A 21201-nucleotide genomic window follows, 5' to 3' on the forward strand; every position below is an offset into this window, starting at 1 on the left:
ATTATGAGATGCAATTAATAGAGAGGCAGTACTTTTGAGAGGGATTTGGCATAATTTTCGGCCTCATTGGTGCACATTTTGTCCTTTTTGCAGGACGGTCTGTCCAAGGGTTTGGCTTTCCATCTGGACGTGGTTAGTTTTCTCAGAGGAGTTAAATCTCCAAGGTAGCCAATTTGTCTGGAGTAACAGCTTAATGTGGTACTGCGAGCCTTTCAGCGGCTTCCCTCTGAACCATTAACTGGTATGTCTCTGAAGGATCTTACTCTGAAGTCCATAAGTTTTGACACAGGAATTAGCTAGAGTAAATGAATCTTGCCTTGATGAATGAAATTAATCACACTGCTCAAAACTTACAAAAAAAAATTGAACTGCTTTAGTTTTGGAAAAGTGCTCTTCAATTGAGACATTTGCTTCAGGACTACGTGAGGTGCTGGCCCACTGAGAGATTAATATTTTTTGAGGAATTAATGCATGAAGGGGCATGTCAGAGGAAACTTCTCTCTAAGAATCTATGATTTATTAATGGAGGGGGATTGCAGAAAACCTACATATAAGTCTAGGTGGGAGGAAGATCTGGGAGTATCTTTTTCAGTAAGAATATATCACTAATAATTTAACACATATATTCAAGATTATGTTCTATCCTTTTCTTACTTTTTAGCTTTCCTGTTCTCCTTTTTTGCACCCGAATTGCACACAGTTTCCAGTCACAAAATTACATTATGAGCTCTGCTTCCTGTTAGAGCTGTCTTTTCTTATGTTTTTTCTTCTATTTTGCACTAAATCCACTTTTTATATTTCTGTGCATGTTTTCTTTTTCTTTCTTCTCCTCCACACTTTTGGCGCCAATTGGTATATTTAAACTGTAAGAGTACCCAGCTGCTTTTTCTACTCGATTCACCCCAGCATTTTTTCCAAAGGTCTTTTAAAAAGGTATGTACTTTATATTTTCAGCGATGCTCATCTTTGTTGGCTGTTAGTATTTTGGATACATTTCATTGATAACACTATGTCGTATACCTAGCACTCCGCTTTTCTTTTAAACCGGTATTTTTTTAATCACTGACAGGGTAGTATTTTAGAACCCCATTGCACTTTTCTCTTTTCATGTAGCTCTCTTCAATTTTCTAATGTAAGATGTTTCTACTGCACACTTATTTCCACAATCATTCTATCGCATCTTTATTTTCTTGCCAGTTACAGATAGCCCTCTAGCATAAGGTACATACCTTTCCGTTCCTTTTTTCACAATTTTTTTTCACATTGGTTTATTTTTTATCATGGCACTTGCGTCTTTAGTATCAGCACTTTTGTCTGTAACCTAGATTTCCCACACATTCATACCTACCACCCTACCTCATACCACCTCATTTTTATATATGCTAATCTACCACAACACTCTTTCAAATTTTCACAGGTTTTCACTCTTTATTCTATTTTATATTACTTAGAGTCCACAGTTATTACATGCCCATCCTTGCTGCTTTTTTACGTACTTAACTCTAATGATATTAACATACCACTTTATTTTCATTTTATTATATTTTATTTTACTTTTACCTTATGTTGGTAAGCAGGTGGGGGGAAGAGGGGTTGGTGGTTCGGAGGCGAGAATAGGGGAGGGCAGACTTATATGGTCTGTGCCAGAGCCGCTGATGGGAGGCGGGACAGGTGGTTGGGAGGCGGGAAAAACTGCTGGGCAGACTTATACGGTCTGTGCCCTGAGAAAGACAGGTACAAATCAAGGTAAGGTATACACATAAGTTTATCTTGGGCAGACTGGATGGACCATGCAGGTCTTTTTCTGCCGTCATCTACTATGTTACTATGTAAGGATTACACTTCTCTTTCATATTCAGACAGTTGAGCCCATTTCTTTTTACTCTTTGCCCCTCTTGCTCCCTTTCACACTAATGGCTTTTTTTCTATAACATCTTGCTCATAGTTCACTTGACTGTTTTTTTGTAGATAGTCTGGTTAGATATTTTTGAATCTATTTTTAATTTTTTTTGTTTCATGTGCTTTCATTTGGTCACTCACACAGTCAAAGAGACAGTAGTATACTTTATTTGACAGTCTTTTTGGTGCACATACTTTTAATCATCTTAATTTCTTTACATCTGTATTTTATGATTACTGACAGAGTATCATTAAGTGTTATATACATCACATAATGTACATGTTATTATCCATATGTCTTATAATAGATGTATTTCTTTCCCTTAGACCATACTGTACCTTTTTATTACATCTATAGTCATTGACTGTTTGATGGTGTTGCACTTTATTTAAAAGGTCAGTCCCTACTTCATTTTATTCTGATATTGTATTTCAATAATTTTTGTTTTTAATTTTGTCTTGTAAACCTTTAATATTTTATGTTACATCGGCAAACATTTTATATCAATTTGTTTTATATTAATTTATATATGTTGTAGCATTTTATTGTCGTTTCAATGTCACCTTATTGTTATGTTATTTTATTAGACTCCTGATGCAGGCTACCAGCCGAAACACGGTACTGTGTTGAGTCTTCACCAATAAATTGTTCCACATCGACTGAAGTCTCCTTGTTTGTCTCTGGATTGCCTACTCTAGTTCCCACTCCTCTGTTGCTGCTGTCAATTGTTTGTATACCACTGAGGCAGCTTCACAACTGCTGTGGGCAACTTTAACTATGGAAAATTTTTTTTTAATGACTATCAAGCCCTTCAGCAACTAAATCACTAGAGCTGACTGCTATAGAGCCTTCTCTATCAGACTGGAGGATGACTGGGAAGGACTAAAGGAAATGGAGGAGATCCCTACAGCAAAGGGCACAGAAGCACATCCCATAGCAGCTGGTCTATTAAACTCCACAAGAGGTGCACCCATTGGTTCCGACTCTTGAAGAGTGTGTAAAAAAGCATGAATACAGCGTCTCTAGCCCCTTCCCTTGATATTTCCACATCTCCCCTTAATCCCAATCTCACCATTAAGCCGTAAACTTTTCCAGTACTTGAGGTGTGCATGGATCGTGTTACTAATGGACCGTTGTGCACTGGGTTGGGGAGATTTCAGCTTCACCAGTCCTGGAGGGGCCTCTCCCAGCAGGGTCCGTGTGCACATAGACATTGACTCAGAGATAGAGGTCAAGTTATAACCACCCTGGAGTGTGGAAGGCAAGGAAAGAAAACAGTTGAATACATACAGTATAATTAAAAGGTATGAGAGAGAGAAATGGAACAGTAGAAGACAAAAGGGTGTTGAGAGACAAAAGGAGGAAAAGACATGGGGAAGGGGTATTCCAGCCAAGGGGGCAGAGAAAAACAAAGATATGCCCCTGTCTGCGGCCTGTAGACAGAAAAGTTAGACAATGAGTAAGCTGAACCTCAAGCAATGTAGTACACAACCTGGTGCAGCAGCTCTATGACATTGCATCATGCTATTAATTTCAGTACACCCCTAAAGATCTTTGGAGATATTCATCACTGATTGGCATATGTTCAGCATTGTGAATGAGATAGTTTGAGAGCATATGTTGGGAACAATATAGATGTTTACCCCTGATACAGACACTTGCTGAATGTAGTAGCATTGGGTACAGTGATGTGAAAAAGTATACATGTATATTTTAAAAATTTATAACCCGTTTTAAATCTAAGCGGCTCACAGCAATTAAAAAAAAATCACACATGTATCAAACAAGATTAGTGGTGCTACTAATACATTATCCTTTGTTAATCTACTTTCTGCAATTCAAATGCTGATCCTCAGAAGCAGATTTAATAACTTCTTAAATAATCTTTATTTACCCCCCCCCCCCCTCCTGATTTCCACTATTATTGCATATATGTCACACTGAAAGGCTTCTGATCTTTAAACAAAAAGTAATATTGGACAAAGGGAACCTAAGTAAACACAGTGTTGTCATTTCTTCTTTTATTTAAGGAACAAAATTATCCAACACCCATATGAACAAGTAACTGCTTGCTTATTTACTTGACCAATTGATGAAATTTGATTGATATCTGGACAGATCTGGATGGGCTGGTGTGGGCTTCGACAGCATCTCCAGCAGTTGGAAAAGTTGGTGATGGGCAGATTTCTATGGTCTGTGACCCAAAATACCAAGGACAAATCAAGAATATGTCTGTATATTTTATATCACATTCATGTCATATGCTAAGAGAATAACTTAGAGGGGGATGGGAAGACACCTTAAGTTGAAAGGAAGTAAAATGTCAGTTTGCAATATTATTGTGCAGTTCTGGCTGCCTTGTTGGGCAGACTGGATGGACCGTGTGGGTCTATCTGCCAGTCATTTACTATTTTACTATGATAATTAGATGCAGCTGATTGAGCCAGCCCTGTTGAATCTAAACCTTACTGTATATTGAGTCTTACCATGAAAGTGAAATAGACACCACAAAGTTTCAAAAAAAATGCTATGCCACAATCAAAGGAAATTCCAAAAGAGACTAGAAAATAAGCTGTTAAAATATTATCAGTCTAGGAAGGATTAAAAAGCCATTTCTAAAGCTCTGGGACTCCATTGAACCATAGTGAAAGGTAACCTCTATTTCCAAATGTAGAAGATTTGGAAGAATGGTGAACCTTCCCAGGAGTGGCCGGCGTGCTAAAGTTACTCAAAGGTGCAGCAACAATTCATCTGAAAGACACAAAACTTTTCAAATCATCATCCAAAGAACCATAGGCCTCTCTAGCCTCAGCTAAGGACAGTGTTCATGACTTCACAATAAGAAAGACTGGGCAAAAATAGGATTCACGGGGGAGTAGCAAGGTGGAAACCACTGCTATCCAAGAGTAAGATCAATGCTAGTCTCACATTTGTAAACAAACACCTGAATAATCTCCAAGTCTTTTGGTATAATGTTTTATGGATAGATGAGTCAAAAGTGGAACACTTTGGACAACACAGGTCCTATTATGTCTGGCATAAAACAAATACAGTATTCCACAGTAAGAATATCATACCAATAGTCAAACATGGTGGTGGTAGTGTGATGGTGTGGGAATGCTTTGCTGATACAGAAATCTAGAAAATGTGCCTTTATTGAAAGAACCATGAATTCTACACTGTACCACAAAATTCTTAAGAAGACTGCCATGTTATCTGTCCATGAGCTGAAGCACACTTGAGTTAATGCAGCAAGACAACAATCTAAAACACAAAAGCAAGTCTAGATCTGAATGTCCCACTCACAAATGCTCACCTTGGATCTCACCAGAACTTCGGACCCTTAAATAAGAAAGATGTAAAAGAACATGGCGTAAATCCTACCTGAATGAGGACAGGCTAAGCTATAGGAAACACATGACAAATTACCACCAAGCCTTAACAGCAGCCACAAAACACCCCATTATTTCTCTCAATGTATTGAACAGGCTGCCAATTAAACCAAGCACTTGTTCTGCATAGTAGACCGCCTACTGCAACCTCCACAAAAGAACCAGCCTGTCTAGTCAAACTGAACCACAATGATTCTGCTGCATACTTTGCCAACAAAATTAAAAGTATCCACCAGGATATACAGGCAGTCTCAATCAGTCTCCTCTCATTAATCAAGAGTACAAAAACTTGCCCTCTCTTTACAGACATGTGTCTCTTAACCTAACTGACAAAATCCTAAAAGGCTGTTAACTACCTGTTCCCTTGACCCTTGCCCACCAAAGACAGTGCAGCAGGCAAGCAGGGACCACCTAGAAGGGGCCACAAAAACTGTGAACTCCTCTCTTTCTATTGGGTAACTACTAACAGTATTAAAAAAGGTGGTGCGTTTTCTGCTAAAGAACAACCTTGACTAGGACAAGCTTGAAAGTTACCAGCCAATATTCAACATCCAACTTCTAGGAAAACTTATGGAACAAGTGTATTCAGACCAACGACTGGCAAAAATCCATGCCAGTCTGGATTCCAACCCAGATGTATCCCCACTAGATCTTCACAGAAACCAAGACAGGGAATTTGCCTCAGTGTTAGTACTGTTGGATTTCTCAGCAGCTTCTGACACTGAACCACAATATCATACTAGCACAACTGGTAGAAACAGTTATCAGTGGCACAGTACTTGCCTGGTTCAGATCCTACCTATCAGATAGGCAACAGTCTGTACTGTTCAGCAGCAGCTCACTACATCGTTAGCGCTGTCCTATGGGGTACCACAAGGATTGATTCTGTTTAATATCTACCTCAAGCAACTAGTTGAGTTGATACAGTCAATGGATATTCATATCCACATCTATACGGATGACTTGCAGCTACTTATACCCACTGACCCAGACTTTCCCACAGCCCTGAATAAACTGATTACCATTCAAGAATAGTCTAAAAGGAACAAACATTGCCTGAACCCAAGTAAAACTGAGCTCCTCTGGGTGCCTAACACAAGTGAGCACATACTTAACAGATCATGCAATCCATAGGGATTGCGGTCTAATAATAAATGTACTAATTCAGTCAAATAAAATGGGGCTTCTCCATACAATATTTTAAAAATCATTATACCCAATTTGAATTGAATCCTAGCCTCTACAAGACGCCAGTGCAATTCAAGGACGGCAGGGGTTACAGAGTCAAATCTGCAGTATTTTGCACTAATTGAAGCTGTCAAATCGAGGCCTTGGAGCATCAAAATGCCGATTGATCTATATATTTTCTAATGCTTCCAAGCAACCTTCAGGAGCTGCTTCTATCATCTGCGATAACTACACAGCCTCTCCATACATTGAGAAGGCAAGTCTTGTTACAGTGATTCATGTTATGATAACTTCAAGACTGGATTACTGTAATGCACTTACAGTGTTCTGACTACAAAGGGTTTGCACCAGCTCCAATTGGTTCAGAATGCTGCAGCAAGATTGATAGAAAGTTGTAATCAACATGGCGCAGAAGAAAAGAGGTGTTGATGCCCCTGTACAAGTCGTTTGTGAGGCCCCACCTGGAGTATTGTGTTCAGTTTTGGAGGCCGTATCTTGCTAAGGATGTAAAAAGAATTGAAGGGGTGCAAAGAAAAGCTACGAGGATGGTATGGGATTTGTGTTACAAGACGTATGAGGAGAGACTTGCTGACCTGAACATGTATACCCTGGAGGAAAGGAGAAACAGGGGTGATATGATACAGACGTTCAAATATTTGAAAGGTATTAATCCGCAAACGAACCTTTTCCGTAAATGGGAAGGTGGTAGAATGAGAGGACATGAAGTGAGATTGAAGGGGGGCAGACTCAAGAAAAATGTCAGGAAGTATTTTTTCATGGAGAGGGTGGTGGATGCTTGGAATGCCCTCCCGTGGGAGGTGGTGGAGATGAAAACGGTAACGGAATTCAAACATGCGTGGGATAAACATAAAGGAATCCTGTTCAGAAGGAAGGGATCCTCAGGAGCTTAGCCTAGAATGGGTGGCAGAGCCGGTGGTTGGGAGGCGGGGCTAGTGCTGGGCAGACTTATACGGTCTGTGCCAGAGCCGGTGGTGGGAGGCGGGGATAGTACTAAGCGGACCTATACGGTCTATGCCCTGAAAAAGACAGGTACAAATCAAGGTAAGATATACACAAAAACTAGCACATATGAGTTTATCTTGTTGGCCAGACTGGATGGACCGTGCAGGTCTTTTTCTGCCGTCATCTACTATGTTACTATGATCACATTGCACCATTTCTGCAAAACCTTCACTAGCTACCAGTATAATACAGGGCTAAATTTAAGACTCTGTCTGACCTTAAAGGAAATGAGCTAGAGTACATGAAGGACAGAATCTCTTCTCCACACACTCGATGTGACATAAATCAATGAGCCTTCTCCGGAGTAGCCCCTACACTCTGGGAAGCACTCCCCAAAAGGCTTCGCTCAACACAAGACTCTCTCTCTACTTCAGGAGGTAGGTGAAAGCTTGGCTCTTCTCCCAAGCCTTTAATGGAGGAAGCAACTAACTTGCTAGTCTGGCACACATAAAGACTAACACCAGCTGCAAACAGTACTGTAGCAGGACTTGCTTATCCACTCCCACCCTAGCTGAGATCATTTTCATCCTCCTGACTCCCCAGGCAACTTTGTTAGTCCCCTTATTTTCCATCTAACTCCTATTATTCTATATTATCTATATGCTCCACCTTCGCTTACACCCTATGCAGTCTATTAAGATGTTTTATTGTGTATTGTGCTGACATTGTAATTAGTATACTATGCCATAATATGTACTGCTATCTGAATACATTTTCTGTTGATTGAGGCTCATTTTCAAAGCACTTACGACTTACAAAGTTACAAAGTAACCTATGGAACTTTGTAAGTCTAAGTGCTTTGAAAATATGCCTCATTCACCACCTTAGGTGAATTTCTTCAGAAAGGCAGTAAATAAATCCAAATAAATACATTTAAAGTTTTGGACTAGTCTAGTCAAAGTCCTGACTTGAACCCAATAGAAATGCCGTTTGGCAGGACCTAAAACAAGGAGCTCATGCACAAAAACCTAAGAATGTGTCAGAATAAAACAGTTCTGCACAGAAGAGTGGACTAAGATCCTTAAAACAGCAATGTGAAATACTGATATCAAAGCATTTGGATGCAATTAATGCTGCTAAAGGTGGTGCAACCAGTTACTAAGTTTAGGAAATACTTTTTCATATGGGTGAAATGGGTGTTGGCTATCTTTGATCCTTAAATAAATTATGTAATAATTAAAAAAAAAACTGTAATTCAGGTTCCCTTTGTCTAATATTACATTTTGTTTAAAGATCAGAAACTATTCAGTGCAATATATATGCAATAAGGGGGAAACTTTTTTCACATCAGTGTATCTAATCAATAAAAGTGTTTGTGTACCACACTTGTGTTACAGTCTACTAATTGTTCAGATTTTCTGTCTGCTGTCCGCTAGTGTTAGACTAGGCCTTCATGTATTTCTTTTCTTCCTGGCTGTGATTCCAAACAGATTTCATAGAACTAAAATACAGATCCCAGATAGAAGCTACAGAGAGTGTACAAAGTGCTTTTAACATGTGGCAAGACTGCTTCTCTCAGACAGGGCTTCTGGAGTAAATGTTTTGATGCAATCAGACATCACTAGAGGCCTCCTTGTGACCTTTTAGGTTTGCATTATTGGACTACCAAAAACGACTCACATTTTCTCCTACTGGCTGCACAATAGATAAAGCCATCTTTAGACTGGGGGCAGAGACTGGTGAAATAATGAAATGCGAGGACTCAGGTACAAGTCTCACTTCACCCTCCCTTGCACTCTCCCTCCTAGCAGCATTGGAAGAACCACAAAAGCAAAAGAATGCACTGTCAGCTATGCTATTGCTACTCCAGCCTTTTCTGGATGACTAGTTCCCATAAGCTAATAAGCCATTCCATCACAAGAGTTGGGAATGCAGCAGTAACTGTCCCTGGAAGCACTTCTTTCCTCTTCCATGTCATTGGGGGTCATAATGCTCTGGGTTTCCGAGACAGGCCAAGAGAAGAAAGGCACAGCTAAGCTTTGGCTGCATGGTGGCGCAACACTCCAGTACTTCCGTCCTGCCAGCTATCCAATGCCAAAGACAGCTCTACCCCCTTTTTCCTCCAGCTTGTCTTTAGGATGAAGCTACAGTATAAAAAAATCTATACTCTACAATAAATGCCCTACATGGAAAAGATATAGGATACCCAAGTTAAAGTTGTTCCCTGCTAAACTTACTCTGTCTACTTTGAACAGTCTCAGTCTCTTTTCTCAACTCTTCAGCTACCAAGATACCTACTTATCACACCTGCAATGTTTACGTATGCAAGAACAGCAGAGAGAACGGAGACACAGGTTAAAGCTGTAAGGATAGACAGAAGATAAAATAGAAGAAAGAATGGGGTAGACAAAAGAAAATGTAAGCAGAAATACCTCCAGCACTAAGACGACACGACCACCTGCCAATCCTAGCAGAAGGTGGGTCATGTGAGCATAGCCTTCAGGGGTCACTAGACATCCACCAAGCGGGTCACCCCGGGCTGCATCAAAACCAGCTGACACCAGAACTAGTTCTGGGTTAAACTGCAGGAAAACAAGAGTGTCAGTAGTCTACCCCAGCTTGATTGCCCAATTCCTTTTTCCTAAATTTCAATGCAGTTTTGTGAAAGCAAGGATACTGCTTCTGCTCACTGTAAGCTCACCTCATATGCCAGGGGCATGACCAGTCGCTGAAATGCTGCCAGGTATTCGGGGTCACCCATCCTACTGCCATTCCATGCCACATTCACATTAAAGCCCTGCCCTTCACCACGCCCAACCTTATCGTACTCAGCGTCCTCTGAGTTGGGGAAGAAAGTGCCCTGGTCATACCGGTGCAAGGAGATATATAGCACACTGTTCAGAAGAGGGACGAAAATTAGAAATGGTGGGAAAAACACATACACATACAACCAAACACACACATACATACAGAGGGCTGGATTTATTTTTTCCTCATTCTGTGCCTATGAGATTTACTGACTCAGGTCCAGAGGTGTTTATTTTTCCTTCCACTGTATTACTATATACACAGAGCTGCTAGGTAAATCAAAAAACAATTCTCTCAACCAACTGGTCTTGTTTCAACTATCCAGCTGTGGGAACTATACAACACCCAGGCAAACAACCTGACCTCCCAGATACACAGTCACACAAACCCCACCCACTGCCACTCCAGTAAGTAGTCTCTTTATTAAGTTCCTCCACTCTCATCACATATATTATGATTTAAAAGAAAGCATGCTAAGATTGAAGAGACCCATTAGTAGTGCCACCTCCCTTCCCCCACCAAGAGGGTTTATCAGAACCAGGACCAGAGATAAATAAATGAGGCACCTGAACAGCATACAGCACACTTTCAGGTGATGAATATTGACTTTTAGTGTTATGCTGTTTGCGAGGTAAGGAAAACTGATCTTACCTGCTAAATTTTCTTTTCCTGGGTCCTACAGACCAGTCCAGAATAGATGGGTCGTGCCCTTCTACCAGCAGATGGAGGCAGAGAAAAAAGGCTTGTGAATGCCTACCCTATATAAGACACTGTGCAGTCATCAATACCTCTGTATTTTTTCTAACAAAGCATGTGTAGTCAACCCCCCCCCCCTTAAAAAATAAATAAATAACCCAACAGATGAAGGAGGGAGGGATCAAATTCACCACATGTCCACCTGAACACCACCAGAAAAATCTTAAACTAAAAGAGGGAACCTGTTTTTAGGGATCCAAAAGGACTGTTAGCAACAACCAGCCAGAAATAGATTAAGAAGCTTGTGAGAGAACAGGACTCCGAACTGGTCTTGCAGGACTGAAGGAAAGAAAATTAGTAGGTAAGACCAGATATTTCCTTCCTCATCACCCAACAAACCAGCCCACAACGGATCAGATATAATAGAGCAGCCTCCTGCTCCAAATGCAACGTCCTCATCTAGCCTGCTTTGCTTTGGAGTTCACTAGAGAGACTGAGTTAACTTCCACCCTGTGAGTAATCACCCCACTGGTAGAATGGGCACTTCAGAACTTTAAGATGTCCTTTACGAAGGTATGCCAAAGAGCAGGGACAGCCCAAAAGCAATCTGCCGCCAAAGCAAAGGATGAGATTATGCCCCCAGCCCACACCCCCCCCCCAAGTCCAACATCTCTCCCCCCACCCTGGCCATGGTGTGGCTTCTCCCCCCCCCCCCCCCCCCACACCGTCCTTTCTCAACCCCCTTTCCTGAATCGTCCTTCTTTTTTTGTTTTCCAAAAGCCTGTGGCTGTGGCAGCAGCAGTGATTCCTATACACTGTCCTGCCACCAGCATCGGCTTCTTCTCTGTACTGTGGCCCGCCTCTCTAATGTAACTTCCTGTTTACGTGCATATGGGTAGTGTCTGGCAATAGTCCTGGAAGCAAGGCTGTACTTGGCAATCAGACTTCTGTGTGTTTTTTTGTTATTATGTTTGAAGTGTGTTCTTGTTGTGAATGTGATCTTTCTTATCATGGAATGGCATTCCTTTAATGTTTGATGAATTTTTTTTTCTTATGTACATTGCTCTGATTTACATGTTAAAAAAAGCAATCCATAAAGTTTTAATAAATATAAACAAACAGAATATGGCCGGGTGTGTGGGGTAGAAGGGAATGCCACCTGAGGCCCCTGTCTCAGCTGGCCTAACGGTAGGACCACTACTGCCAAAGAAGAGACCACTTACTTGAGGCAACATGCTAGAACTGATGGTCCTCTGACCTGAAGTGCTTTCTTGAGGACATGAAAGAAAGACGATCTAACTGAAAACCTGTATCACAGGGTGGAACCCCTGCCTGGGCAAAAATCCTATGCTTTTTGAAACCACTACTTCCTAGAACCAGACTTTGAACCCTTCCTGGGTCTGGTTTCTGATAGCCAACTGGGCTTGGCAACAAAGATCCTTCAACAGCTTTTCCAAATCTTCATCAAAGAGAAGCTCTCTAAACCAGAATTCTGAAGACACACACACAACTCTGTTTCTCATCCACAGCATCCACTGGGCCGAGACAACAGAAACTGACAAAATTTGGTTTCAGTGCCAAAACTGGCCCAAATTCCGTGTTCGGTTTTGTTTTAGTTTTGGCTGAAAAATACCTGTGCATTTTCAGCTGAAACCAAATTCATGCTGTGCAGCCCTCACTCCCTCCCTACTCCTCCTCAACCAAAAGGAGCCCCCTTCCCCCCCACCGGCAGCAGCCCCATCCCAGGCCTATTATGTTGGACAGCTGGTGGAAAGTGGGGGCAAGAGATATCCCACTTGCACCTGCCCACACCTGCTCCTTCCTCAAAATGGCTTCCAAGACTGCTGCTGGAGGTCACGCCAACCATTTTGAGAATCAGAATGGGCAGGAGCGATTTTTAGTTGCTCTTACCTGTTCCGGTTCCAATCTCAAATGGCTGCCATGATCTCCAGTCAATGTCTCACGAGGCTGCCACTGGAAGTTCTGGAAGCTATTGTGAGGCAGAAGCAGGCAGGAATCGCTCCTGCTCCAGTAGTCACCAACGACACAGTAGGTTCAGGAGGGGAGTGCTACCGAGGGTGAGTTCTGGTGGAGGGTGCCAACAGCAGGTGGGTCTGGGATGGGGACAGGCCTGTTTCATTTTTGGCTTTGGTTTCTGCTGAAACTGAGCGACCAGTTTTGGTCACAGATTCAATTTCAGCAGAAACTGAAGATCCTGGTTTCAGTTGGGCTCTAGAACCCAACAGCTACTCTTCTGGCAGAGGTTGTGATAAGGTCATACAATATGTCCACAATGTAAGATAATCAAGTTTCCAAGCAAGTGACCTCTTTCACGTTCAGGCATCCATTTTCGGACAAGTCAACAGGGAACCTCTTAACCCCACACAAGCAGGCCATACAGAAATTTGCTGCCAACCACAGACTTCAGGCCATGTGGAAGGCCTGCTTCAGCAAGACTTTGATTCTGCAATTCCAACCTGTTCAAGTTGGTTCTCTCCCTCCCCACCCCCTAGTTTTTTCATCCTCCAATATTTACTCCACAGATTTGTTGGCAGTGCCACCTCTATAAAACAGCTATTCTCTCTAGACTTTTAAACAAGCTCTGAAGACCCACCTATTCACGTTGATCTTTCCTTCTACCTCATGACGTAATTAAAAAATTATTTTTTTTACATTTTGTTTTTATTGTTTACCGTTAATCATTTTTAGTTTTTCCATTTTGTAAAATGCTTTATGCCTGCTTGTGAGGCCTTAGTGGTATATCAAGTTCTATGAAATAAATAAGTATTCTGTTTTCTTCTGGCACATGACTCTCAGCAAGTTTGAACTGCTCAGTGCCCAGTCTCACACACTGCTCTCGGTCTTAAGAGAATAGTGGAGTTTAGACAATATGTAGCTCAAACTTAGAGATCTGAATAGTACAGGTACAAAACAGAACTAATAAGGATATAGTGCCAGTAGTGAGACACTGGAAAAGGGGAGGGGGATAGGAGAAGAGTCAGAGTGCCACACAGTTGATGGGAGCTGCCTACTACTAACCCCAGGCCTTGCAATAAAGAACAATACTCTGGGAACTGGAAAATAATGGCAGCTTCTCTCTCCTGAAGAGGTGGACTAAAGAAAGATCATTTCCCTCTCTAGTGGAAAGCTCCCCCTCTTCCAAGCCCCAATATGGTCTCAAAGACTACCTAGTCATCTATCCTCGGAGCCTGCCATCAACTGGTTCTCCCAGTCTGCTGGTGGCTCCTGCCTTTACCTTTATAGTCCCTGGTTCTCCAAAGGGCAGAGACGTCCCTCTCCCCCTTCCCCATAGTCTACTGCAACAAGGCTCTTTGCAAATACTGTAAAAGAAGCACAAATTCTGAAGAAAAGGCAAGCAACTGATGGGTAGAGGAGGGGAAGAGCAGAAGGGGAAGAAGGGATAAATGGTTTAATTGAAATGGATATTAATACAGATTCAAATACTCTCATTGATAAACTGAAGGAACAATGGTGTGCCAATTTATTGTCATGTAGAGTCATAAATAAGATGATTTTTTTTTTTTTTTTAAGAAAAGGCAGGTCCCTGAGTCACTGCAAACCCCTTTGTGCTTGATGCAATGCTCCACTGATCCCACCTCCTGCTCCCTCTGGATCCAGCCTAGGGGATCACTACAAGACTCAGGCCATGCCACCTGCAAAATGGAGGTCATTCTTGAACTACCACATGCATCTCCTTGGATGCAAGTGCTGCAGTCTGAGCTTCTGCCACAGTTTCCACATGGTGAATGTGCTCTGCTGCCCTGCCACATGAATGACCACAATGTCCTGAGCTCCCTTGGTGGCCACCACAGCTGGAGCAGTTCTTGGGAGCACTCTGCAGGTGCCTCAATACCTAATGGCCACACAAACACTGCTGTAAGGAGAACCTCCCTGCATCACTCATGGCACTGAAATTAAAGCTGGCACCACAACAAACGAGACTGCACCACACCAAACACTGTGGAAGGCTCCACTGTGGCTGCTAATGCCTCCAGCGCTGCTCCCAGAAATAAATCAAACCAATCTTTTTGTTCCCTCTCCCCCCCCCCCCCCCCCCCCCCCCCCCCCCCCCCCCCGCCCCCTGTTCAGGAGTCCTCCACTTGCCTCTGCCAAGCAGTTCTTACCTATCAAGGACCCTTTCCTGCTCTTCATCTCCTCAGCAGTCCCTTCCTTTCTTCCTGTATTTTTTTTTAAACTGCTAACGCCCAGCTAGAGAGGGAGCAGAAGAGCAAAAGGCAAGAGAGAAAAAGGTAAAAAGGATAGGGACAGAGAGAGAGATGGAGGGAAAGAACCTGGATTCCTCCAGATATTTCTCCAAAGGCCAGGCTGTGGGCACAGGAATCCCCACTCAACTGGTGACCAGCTCTAACTGGGCTCAGGGGTCATTTCCAGACCAAATCTATAAACATGATGCAGTTATACCCATCAATCATCTGCTGCAGGCTGAGAATACTGAGGTGCTGATGGCTGCATGGTGCCCTATAGGAGTTAAAAGGACTTTGTTTATTGTCTCCATCTGCTGGGAGAGAGGCATAATCTATCTGTTCTGGTATGGTATACTTTTGTTGTGGAAGAGTGGAGTGAGGGGATTAACTTTCAAACTGTGTACTAGCTCTTGTTTCTTTATCACAATCTATAGGCTTTCTCACAGTTCAAATCTACTCAAAGGTTCTTTTCCTCTGTTTACAGAAATTTCTTTGTATGGGTGATATTCCCTTTCACTCGCAGATCCACCCTTTAACTGAAGGAGACATGCTCTGCTTTAGTATCCTATAAATACAGAGTCAGTATTCAGAAAACCCACAGAGCAGGTAAAGTTATGTGTGTAACTTCAGCGCAGTCTTAATGCACAAAAGTCTCTGTTTGAATATATATGCACAAAGTTACATAACTTTGTCCACTGGTTATGGCAAAAGGCTGTCCTAAATTAATCATGTGTAATACTTTACATGGCAAGTGCTAAACATTGGCAAATTAAAAACATACCAAGGAATGCCTCCAGCACACCCTCTAATCAAGCAGCTATATTTCATGCATAAATTCAGTTATGTAAGGTCCTCCCAAGGAACATAAATTCAGTTATGTAAGATCCTCCCAAGAAGCACAAGTTCAGTTATGTAAGATCCTCCCAAGGAACGTAAGTTCAGCTATGTAAGGTCCTTCTCCAAAGGGAACTAAGTGATGAGACACTCAGCAACAAGTTTTCTCCTAACGCAAGACTCCTACTTCAGGAAGCAGGCAAAATTTGCTCTACTTTTAATGGAATAACCAACTAGCTAGCTAGTCACACATACAAGAACAAACATCAGTTGCACATACTGTAGCAGGACTTGCTTATCCACTCATACTCTAGCTGAGATCATGTTCCTGCACCTTTTTGGATTTCATGTAAACATTTTCCTTAAGTTAGTCACCCTTATTTCTATTTAACTCCTATTTACTCTATCTCAGGGGTTCTCAAGCCAGACCTCAGGAACATCTCTAGGCAGTCAGATTTTTAGGATACCACAATGACCGTGCATGAAATAAATACGTATGCACAGCCTCAACTGTATGCAAATCTCTCTCATGCAAATTCATTGTGGTATCCTAAAAATCTGACTGGATGGTGTGTCCCAAGTGGGTTGAGAACCTCTGCTCATCTTCCTACTGTTCCACCTCTGCTTACACCCTATGCTGCCTATTTAAGATATTTTAATATGTATTGTGGTGTTATAAGCAGCATACTAAGCCACAATATGTACTGTTATTCAAATATGTTTACTGATGTAATTGTCTACCGCCTATAATTAAATAAATTTAGCTATTACGAGGAGCAGCAAATCCAAACCTTGGAGTCTTACAGCTAATTTTAAAAGAACCACACAAACTCTGAATTCTTAGCTGCAACATGTAGGAATTTCTGATTTACATCAATTACAAAGTATCTAGGTTTGTGTCTAAACAGATTTCAGGAGGTGTTTGTTATCTCGGTATCCAATACAGTAAGGGTGTGTTGTCCAATGCACTCTGCCAGCATGCTCTTATGTTGTGTTTCCAGAACATATGTTCTATGGTTCCAGAGGAGTTTTCACATTTTGGTCAAAAGTTATTTTTTAGTTTTCTCACGGCTTACCTTTTCTGGAGTATGTATACTCTATATAACCAATTCTAATCAGTTTGTATCTTACGCAGGGACTGATTATGACCTGTTAATTATCTCAGTTTCTTAGGTCTATTTGTGAGTCACACAGTCTGTATTTCCATTTCAGTTTCAATGTATAAGAACATGCATTTTCGTTGGGAATATATATAGGATACATATTTATTATTGTTACCAACCACAGAAAGCTACCTCAGGGTGAGTGGTGCACCATTTATGAGTGGGTGGTACACACACTCTGCTGCCTTACCTGGGGTCACTCTCAAACATGTGCTGTGTGCCATTGCCATGGTGGATGTCCCAATCCAGAATCAGTACCCTGCAGCCGAAGAAAAGGAGATGCCACTGGCTTGAGGTCAACATTTTACAAGAGGCTTGTTCCCTCTACTCAGCCTGCAACTGTGTGCACTGGTTAAAGAAAACCTGTCCCCTGCTCCAGATTGTGATTATATGCACCCAGTAAAGGAGACCGGCCCTCTGTTCAAGTGTTAACTAGACAACGTTCTTATCTGATAAGCAGGGCCGGTCTTAGCAAGTGCGGGGCCCTATGCAGACCAATTTGGTGGGGCCCCATCGTAGCCCCGCCCACCCTAGCCCCGCCCAGCCTGGCTCCACCCCCACCCTAGCCCCACCCCATTGATAAGATTATTCCATTTTTATAATTATGAAATTTCAAATAAAGACAAATGACGCTAAACTTGTACAAAAAAACTGATTGAAATAATAAGCAAAATGCTATCATGAAACCATAAACAGCACTAATTCCAAGGACAAGACGAGCTACAACCTTATGCGTGGCATGGAAAGCCAACTTTAATTACACCGGGCTCTAAAACACCAGTGCACAACCTAGTGAAAAAAAACCAAAAATGGCTGCAAACTATACGCTAGCAGAATACTGCACCTTCCTTGATCACATTTGAAAAACACATGAAGGCAAAATACTGAACTGGAAAGTAACCTCAAGAAGTCAGAATCAGCATGCAGCAATACTACAAAAATTGAAACTTACATGAAAAATATCACAGATGCACATTTCCAAAAACTGACATATTCCAATTAATAAATCCTGAATAAAATAGTTTTTTCTACCTTTGTTGTCTGGTGACTTTGTTTTTCTGATCATGCTGGCTCAGTATCTGATTGTGCTGCTATCTGTCCTCTTAACTCAGTTTCCAGGGCTTCCTTTCCATTTATTTCTTTACTTTCCACCTTTCTTCTTCATTTCTTGCCCTACATCCATAAGTAAAAGCTGGGTCCTCCGCAGACTTGACTGTCCAGTGGATCCAGCTTCTGCCTATTTTCTATATCCATGTGCACTTTTTCTCCTCTCTTCCTTTTCCCTCACCTCATCTCCTTCCTCACTCTTCCCTTGCCTCCATCCATGTCCAGCATTTCTTCTCTCTCCTCCATCCACCCATGTCCAGCGACCCTCCTGTCCCCCCTGCCATCCATCTATGTCCAGCAACCCCCCCGTCCCCTCTGCCCTCCCCTGCCATCCACCCATGTCCAGCGACCCTCCTGTCCTCCCTGCCCTCCCCTGCCATCCACCTATGTCCAGAAACCCACCTCCCCTGCCATCCACCCATGTCCAGCGACCCTCCTGTCCTCCCTGCCCTCCACCTATGTCCAGAAACCCACCTCCCCTGCCATCCACCTATGTCCAGAACCCCCCCTCCCATCCACCCATGTCCAGCGACCCTCCTGTCCCCCCTGCCATCCACCTATGTGCAGAAACCCCCCATCCCCTTTGCCCTCCCCTGCCATCCACCTATGTCCAGAAACCCTCCTGTCCTCACTGCTATCCTGTCCAGAAACCCCCTCCCCTGCCACCATGTCCAGCGACCCTCCTGTCCCCCCTGCCCTCTCCTGCCATCCACCTATGTGCAGAACCCCGTCCCCGTCCCCTTTGCCCTCCCCTGCCATCCACCTATGTCCAGAAACACCCCTCCCCTGCCATCCACCCATGTCCAGCGACCCTCCTGTCCTCCCTGCCATCCACCTATGTTCAGAAACCCCCCTCCCCTGCCATCCACCCATGTCCAGCGATCCTCCTGTCCCCTCTGCCCTCCCCTGCCATCCACCTATGTCCAGAAACCCTCCTGTCCTCACTGCCATCCTGTCCAGAAACCCCCCTCCCCTGCCACCATGTCCAGCGACCCTCCTGTCCCCCCTGCCCTCTCCTGCCATCCACCTATGTGCAGAAACCCCCCCCCAGTCCCCTTTGCCCTCCCCTGCCATCCACCTATGTCCAGAAACCCCCCTCCCCTGCCATCCACCCATGTCCAGCGACCCTCCTGTCCTCCCTGCCATCCACCTATGTTCAGAAACCCCCCTCCCCTGCCATCCACCCATGTCCAGAAACCCTCCTGTCCCCCCTGCCCTCTCCTGCCATCCACCTATGTGCAGAACCCCCCCCCCCGTCCCCTTTGCCCTCCCCTGCCATCCACCTATGTCCAGAAACACCCCTCCCCTGCCATCCACCCATGTCCAGCGACCCTCCTGTCCTCCCTGCCATCCACCTATGTTCAGAAACCCCCCTCCCCTGCCATCCACCCATGTCCAGCGACCCTCCTGTCCCCTCTGCCATCCACCTATGTCCAGAAACCCTCCTGTCCCCCCTGCCCTCTTCTGCCATCCACCTATGTGCAGAACCCCCCCGTCCCCTTTGCCCTCCCCTGCCATCCACCTATGTCCAGAAACCCTCCTGTCCTCTCTGCCTGCCCCTGCCATCCTGTCCAGAAACCCCCTCTCCTGCCACCATGTCCAGCGACCCTCCTATTCCCCCTGCCCTCTCCTGCCATCCTCTTCTCCCCCCCAACCAAGGAAGGTTAACTTTTCTTTTAAATTTACCCTCCATCGCCGCCGGGAATCCAGCACAGCAGCGTCAGTCAAAACGCCCCTCGGGGGCGGGATAATGAGAATGAACGAATCAGGAAGAGCTTCTGTTCTGCTACAGACGTCGGGGGGACTCGGGAGGGGAGGAGCGTTTTCACTGACGCTCGCTGCTGCCTGTGCTGGATTCCGGCGACGGAGGGTAAATTTAAAAGAAAAATTATCGTTCCCCTTGGGGGGAGAAGAAGAGGGTGGGCAGGGTGGCGGTAAGCATGGCGCGGCGGCGCCGTGCCATGCTTACCTGGCTTGTTTACGTCGGTGCCCTGGGAAGAGGCTGACTGAGGCGTGCCGCACGGGGCCCCCCTAAGCGCGGGGCCCTATGTGGCCGCCTCGGTCGCCTCGGCCCAAGACCGGCCCTGCTGATAAGAACCACCTCAGACCTTGTGTCAGCTTCTGGAATAGGGATGTGTTTCATCAGCTGATAAAGTAGTACTCACTCACCTGATTGGCCGATCTACCAGTCTCTGTGCAAAGCGAGCTGCAAGGGCCACTGAATTAAAGAAGCAGAATCCACAGGCCTTGCTCCTCTCGGCATGGTGTCCTGGGGGACGTACAATTGCTACAGCATTCCTCACCTGGTAATGACCATGAGAAAGACAGGCAGCTGAAAACTTCCTGCAAAAGCCCTCTCCTAACCAGTCAGCTCTCAAAGGAACATCACATGCAGTCTCTCTGCACTCTTAACCAGGTGGCTCTCGTCATGCAGCTATTGTACACAATACATCCTCTATCTACCCTGTTAACCAGCTGTCTGTTGTCAAAGAGACACTAAGCATACTCATTTTTTATTTCTTCCCCCTTCTGGCTCTCATTAAAGAGCCATTTTCCATACGTCTAAGCAGTGCAGCACCCTACTGTGACTGAGATGGCTGGATATACATCTCTTGTTCCCAAGCTCTTTCCATGCTGTATAGACCAACCACCAAATATCAGTTAGAGAACAGCAGCTGGAGGAAATTCTGAGGCAGCCATGAATGCATCAAAGTGGTGGTAGAATGTGTACATGAGGTATAGAAGGAAAGGGAAGAGATTCTGGATTGAGTTCATGCTCTTTTCAGTAGGTCAAGACAAGTTACATTCCTTTACCGCCACTTGGTAAAAGCGGCCCTACAGTGGAGTCGGCGCACGGGTTTGCCGCATGACGAGATCCCCTTTTACTGCCGCCCAATAAAAGGGAATTTCCGGCCAAGGAAGGA

At 43.9% G+C, this 21201-nt stretch overlaps 1 protein-coding gene across 11 annotated transcripts in view; it reads right to left on the reverse strand.

Annotated features, from left to right (window-relative positions):
* The window catches only part of HDAC6 (histone deacetylase 6), a 129768-nt gene that overhangs the window by 25491 nt on the left and 83076 nt on the right, over positions 1-21201 (reverse strand). For all 11 annotated transcript variants that reach the window (XM_030193921.1, XM_030193920.1, XM_030193916.1 and 8 more), the window contains 5 exons: positions 20447-20580; positions 17361-17429; positions 10145-10337; positions 9876-10025; positions 2973-3147 (listed from right to left, as the gene is read on the reverse strand). In XM_030193921.1, coding sequence (XP_030049781.1) covers positions 2973-3147; positions 9876-10025; positions 10145-10337; positions 17361-17429; positions 20447-20580 — 721 coding nt within the window. The remainder of the gene's footprint in view (positions 1-2972; positions 3148-9875; positions 10026-10144; positions 10338-17360; positions 17430-20446; positions 20581-21201) is intronic.

The sequence above is a fragment of the Microcaecilia unicolor genome, chromosome 2 (assembly GCF_901765095.1).
Source record: "Microcaecilia unicolor chromosome 2, aMicUni1.1, whole genome shotgun sequence".
Taxonomy (NCBI): Eukaryota; Metazoa; Chordata; class Amphibia; order Gymnophiona; family Siphonopidae; genus Microcaecilia; species Microcaecilia unicolor.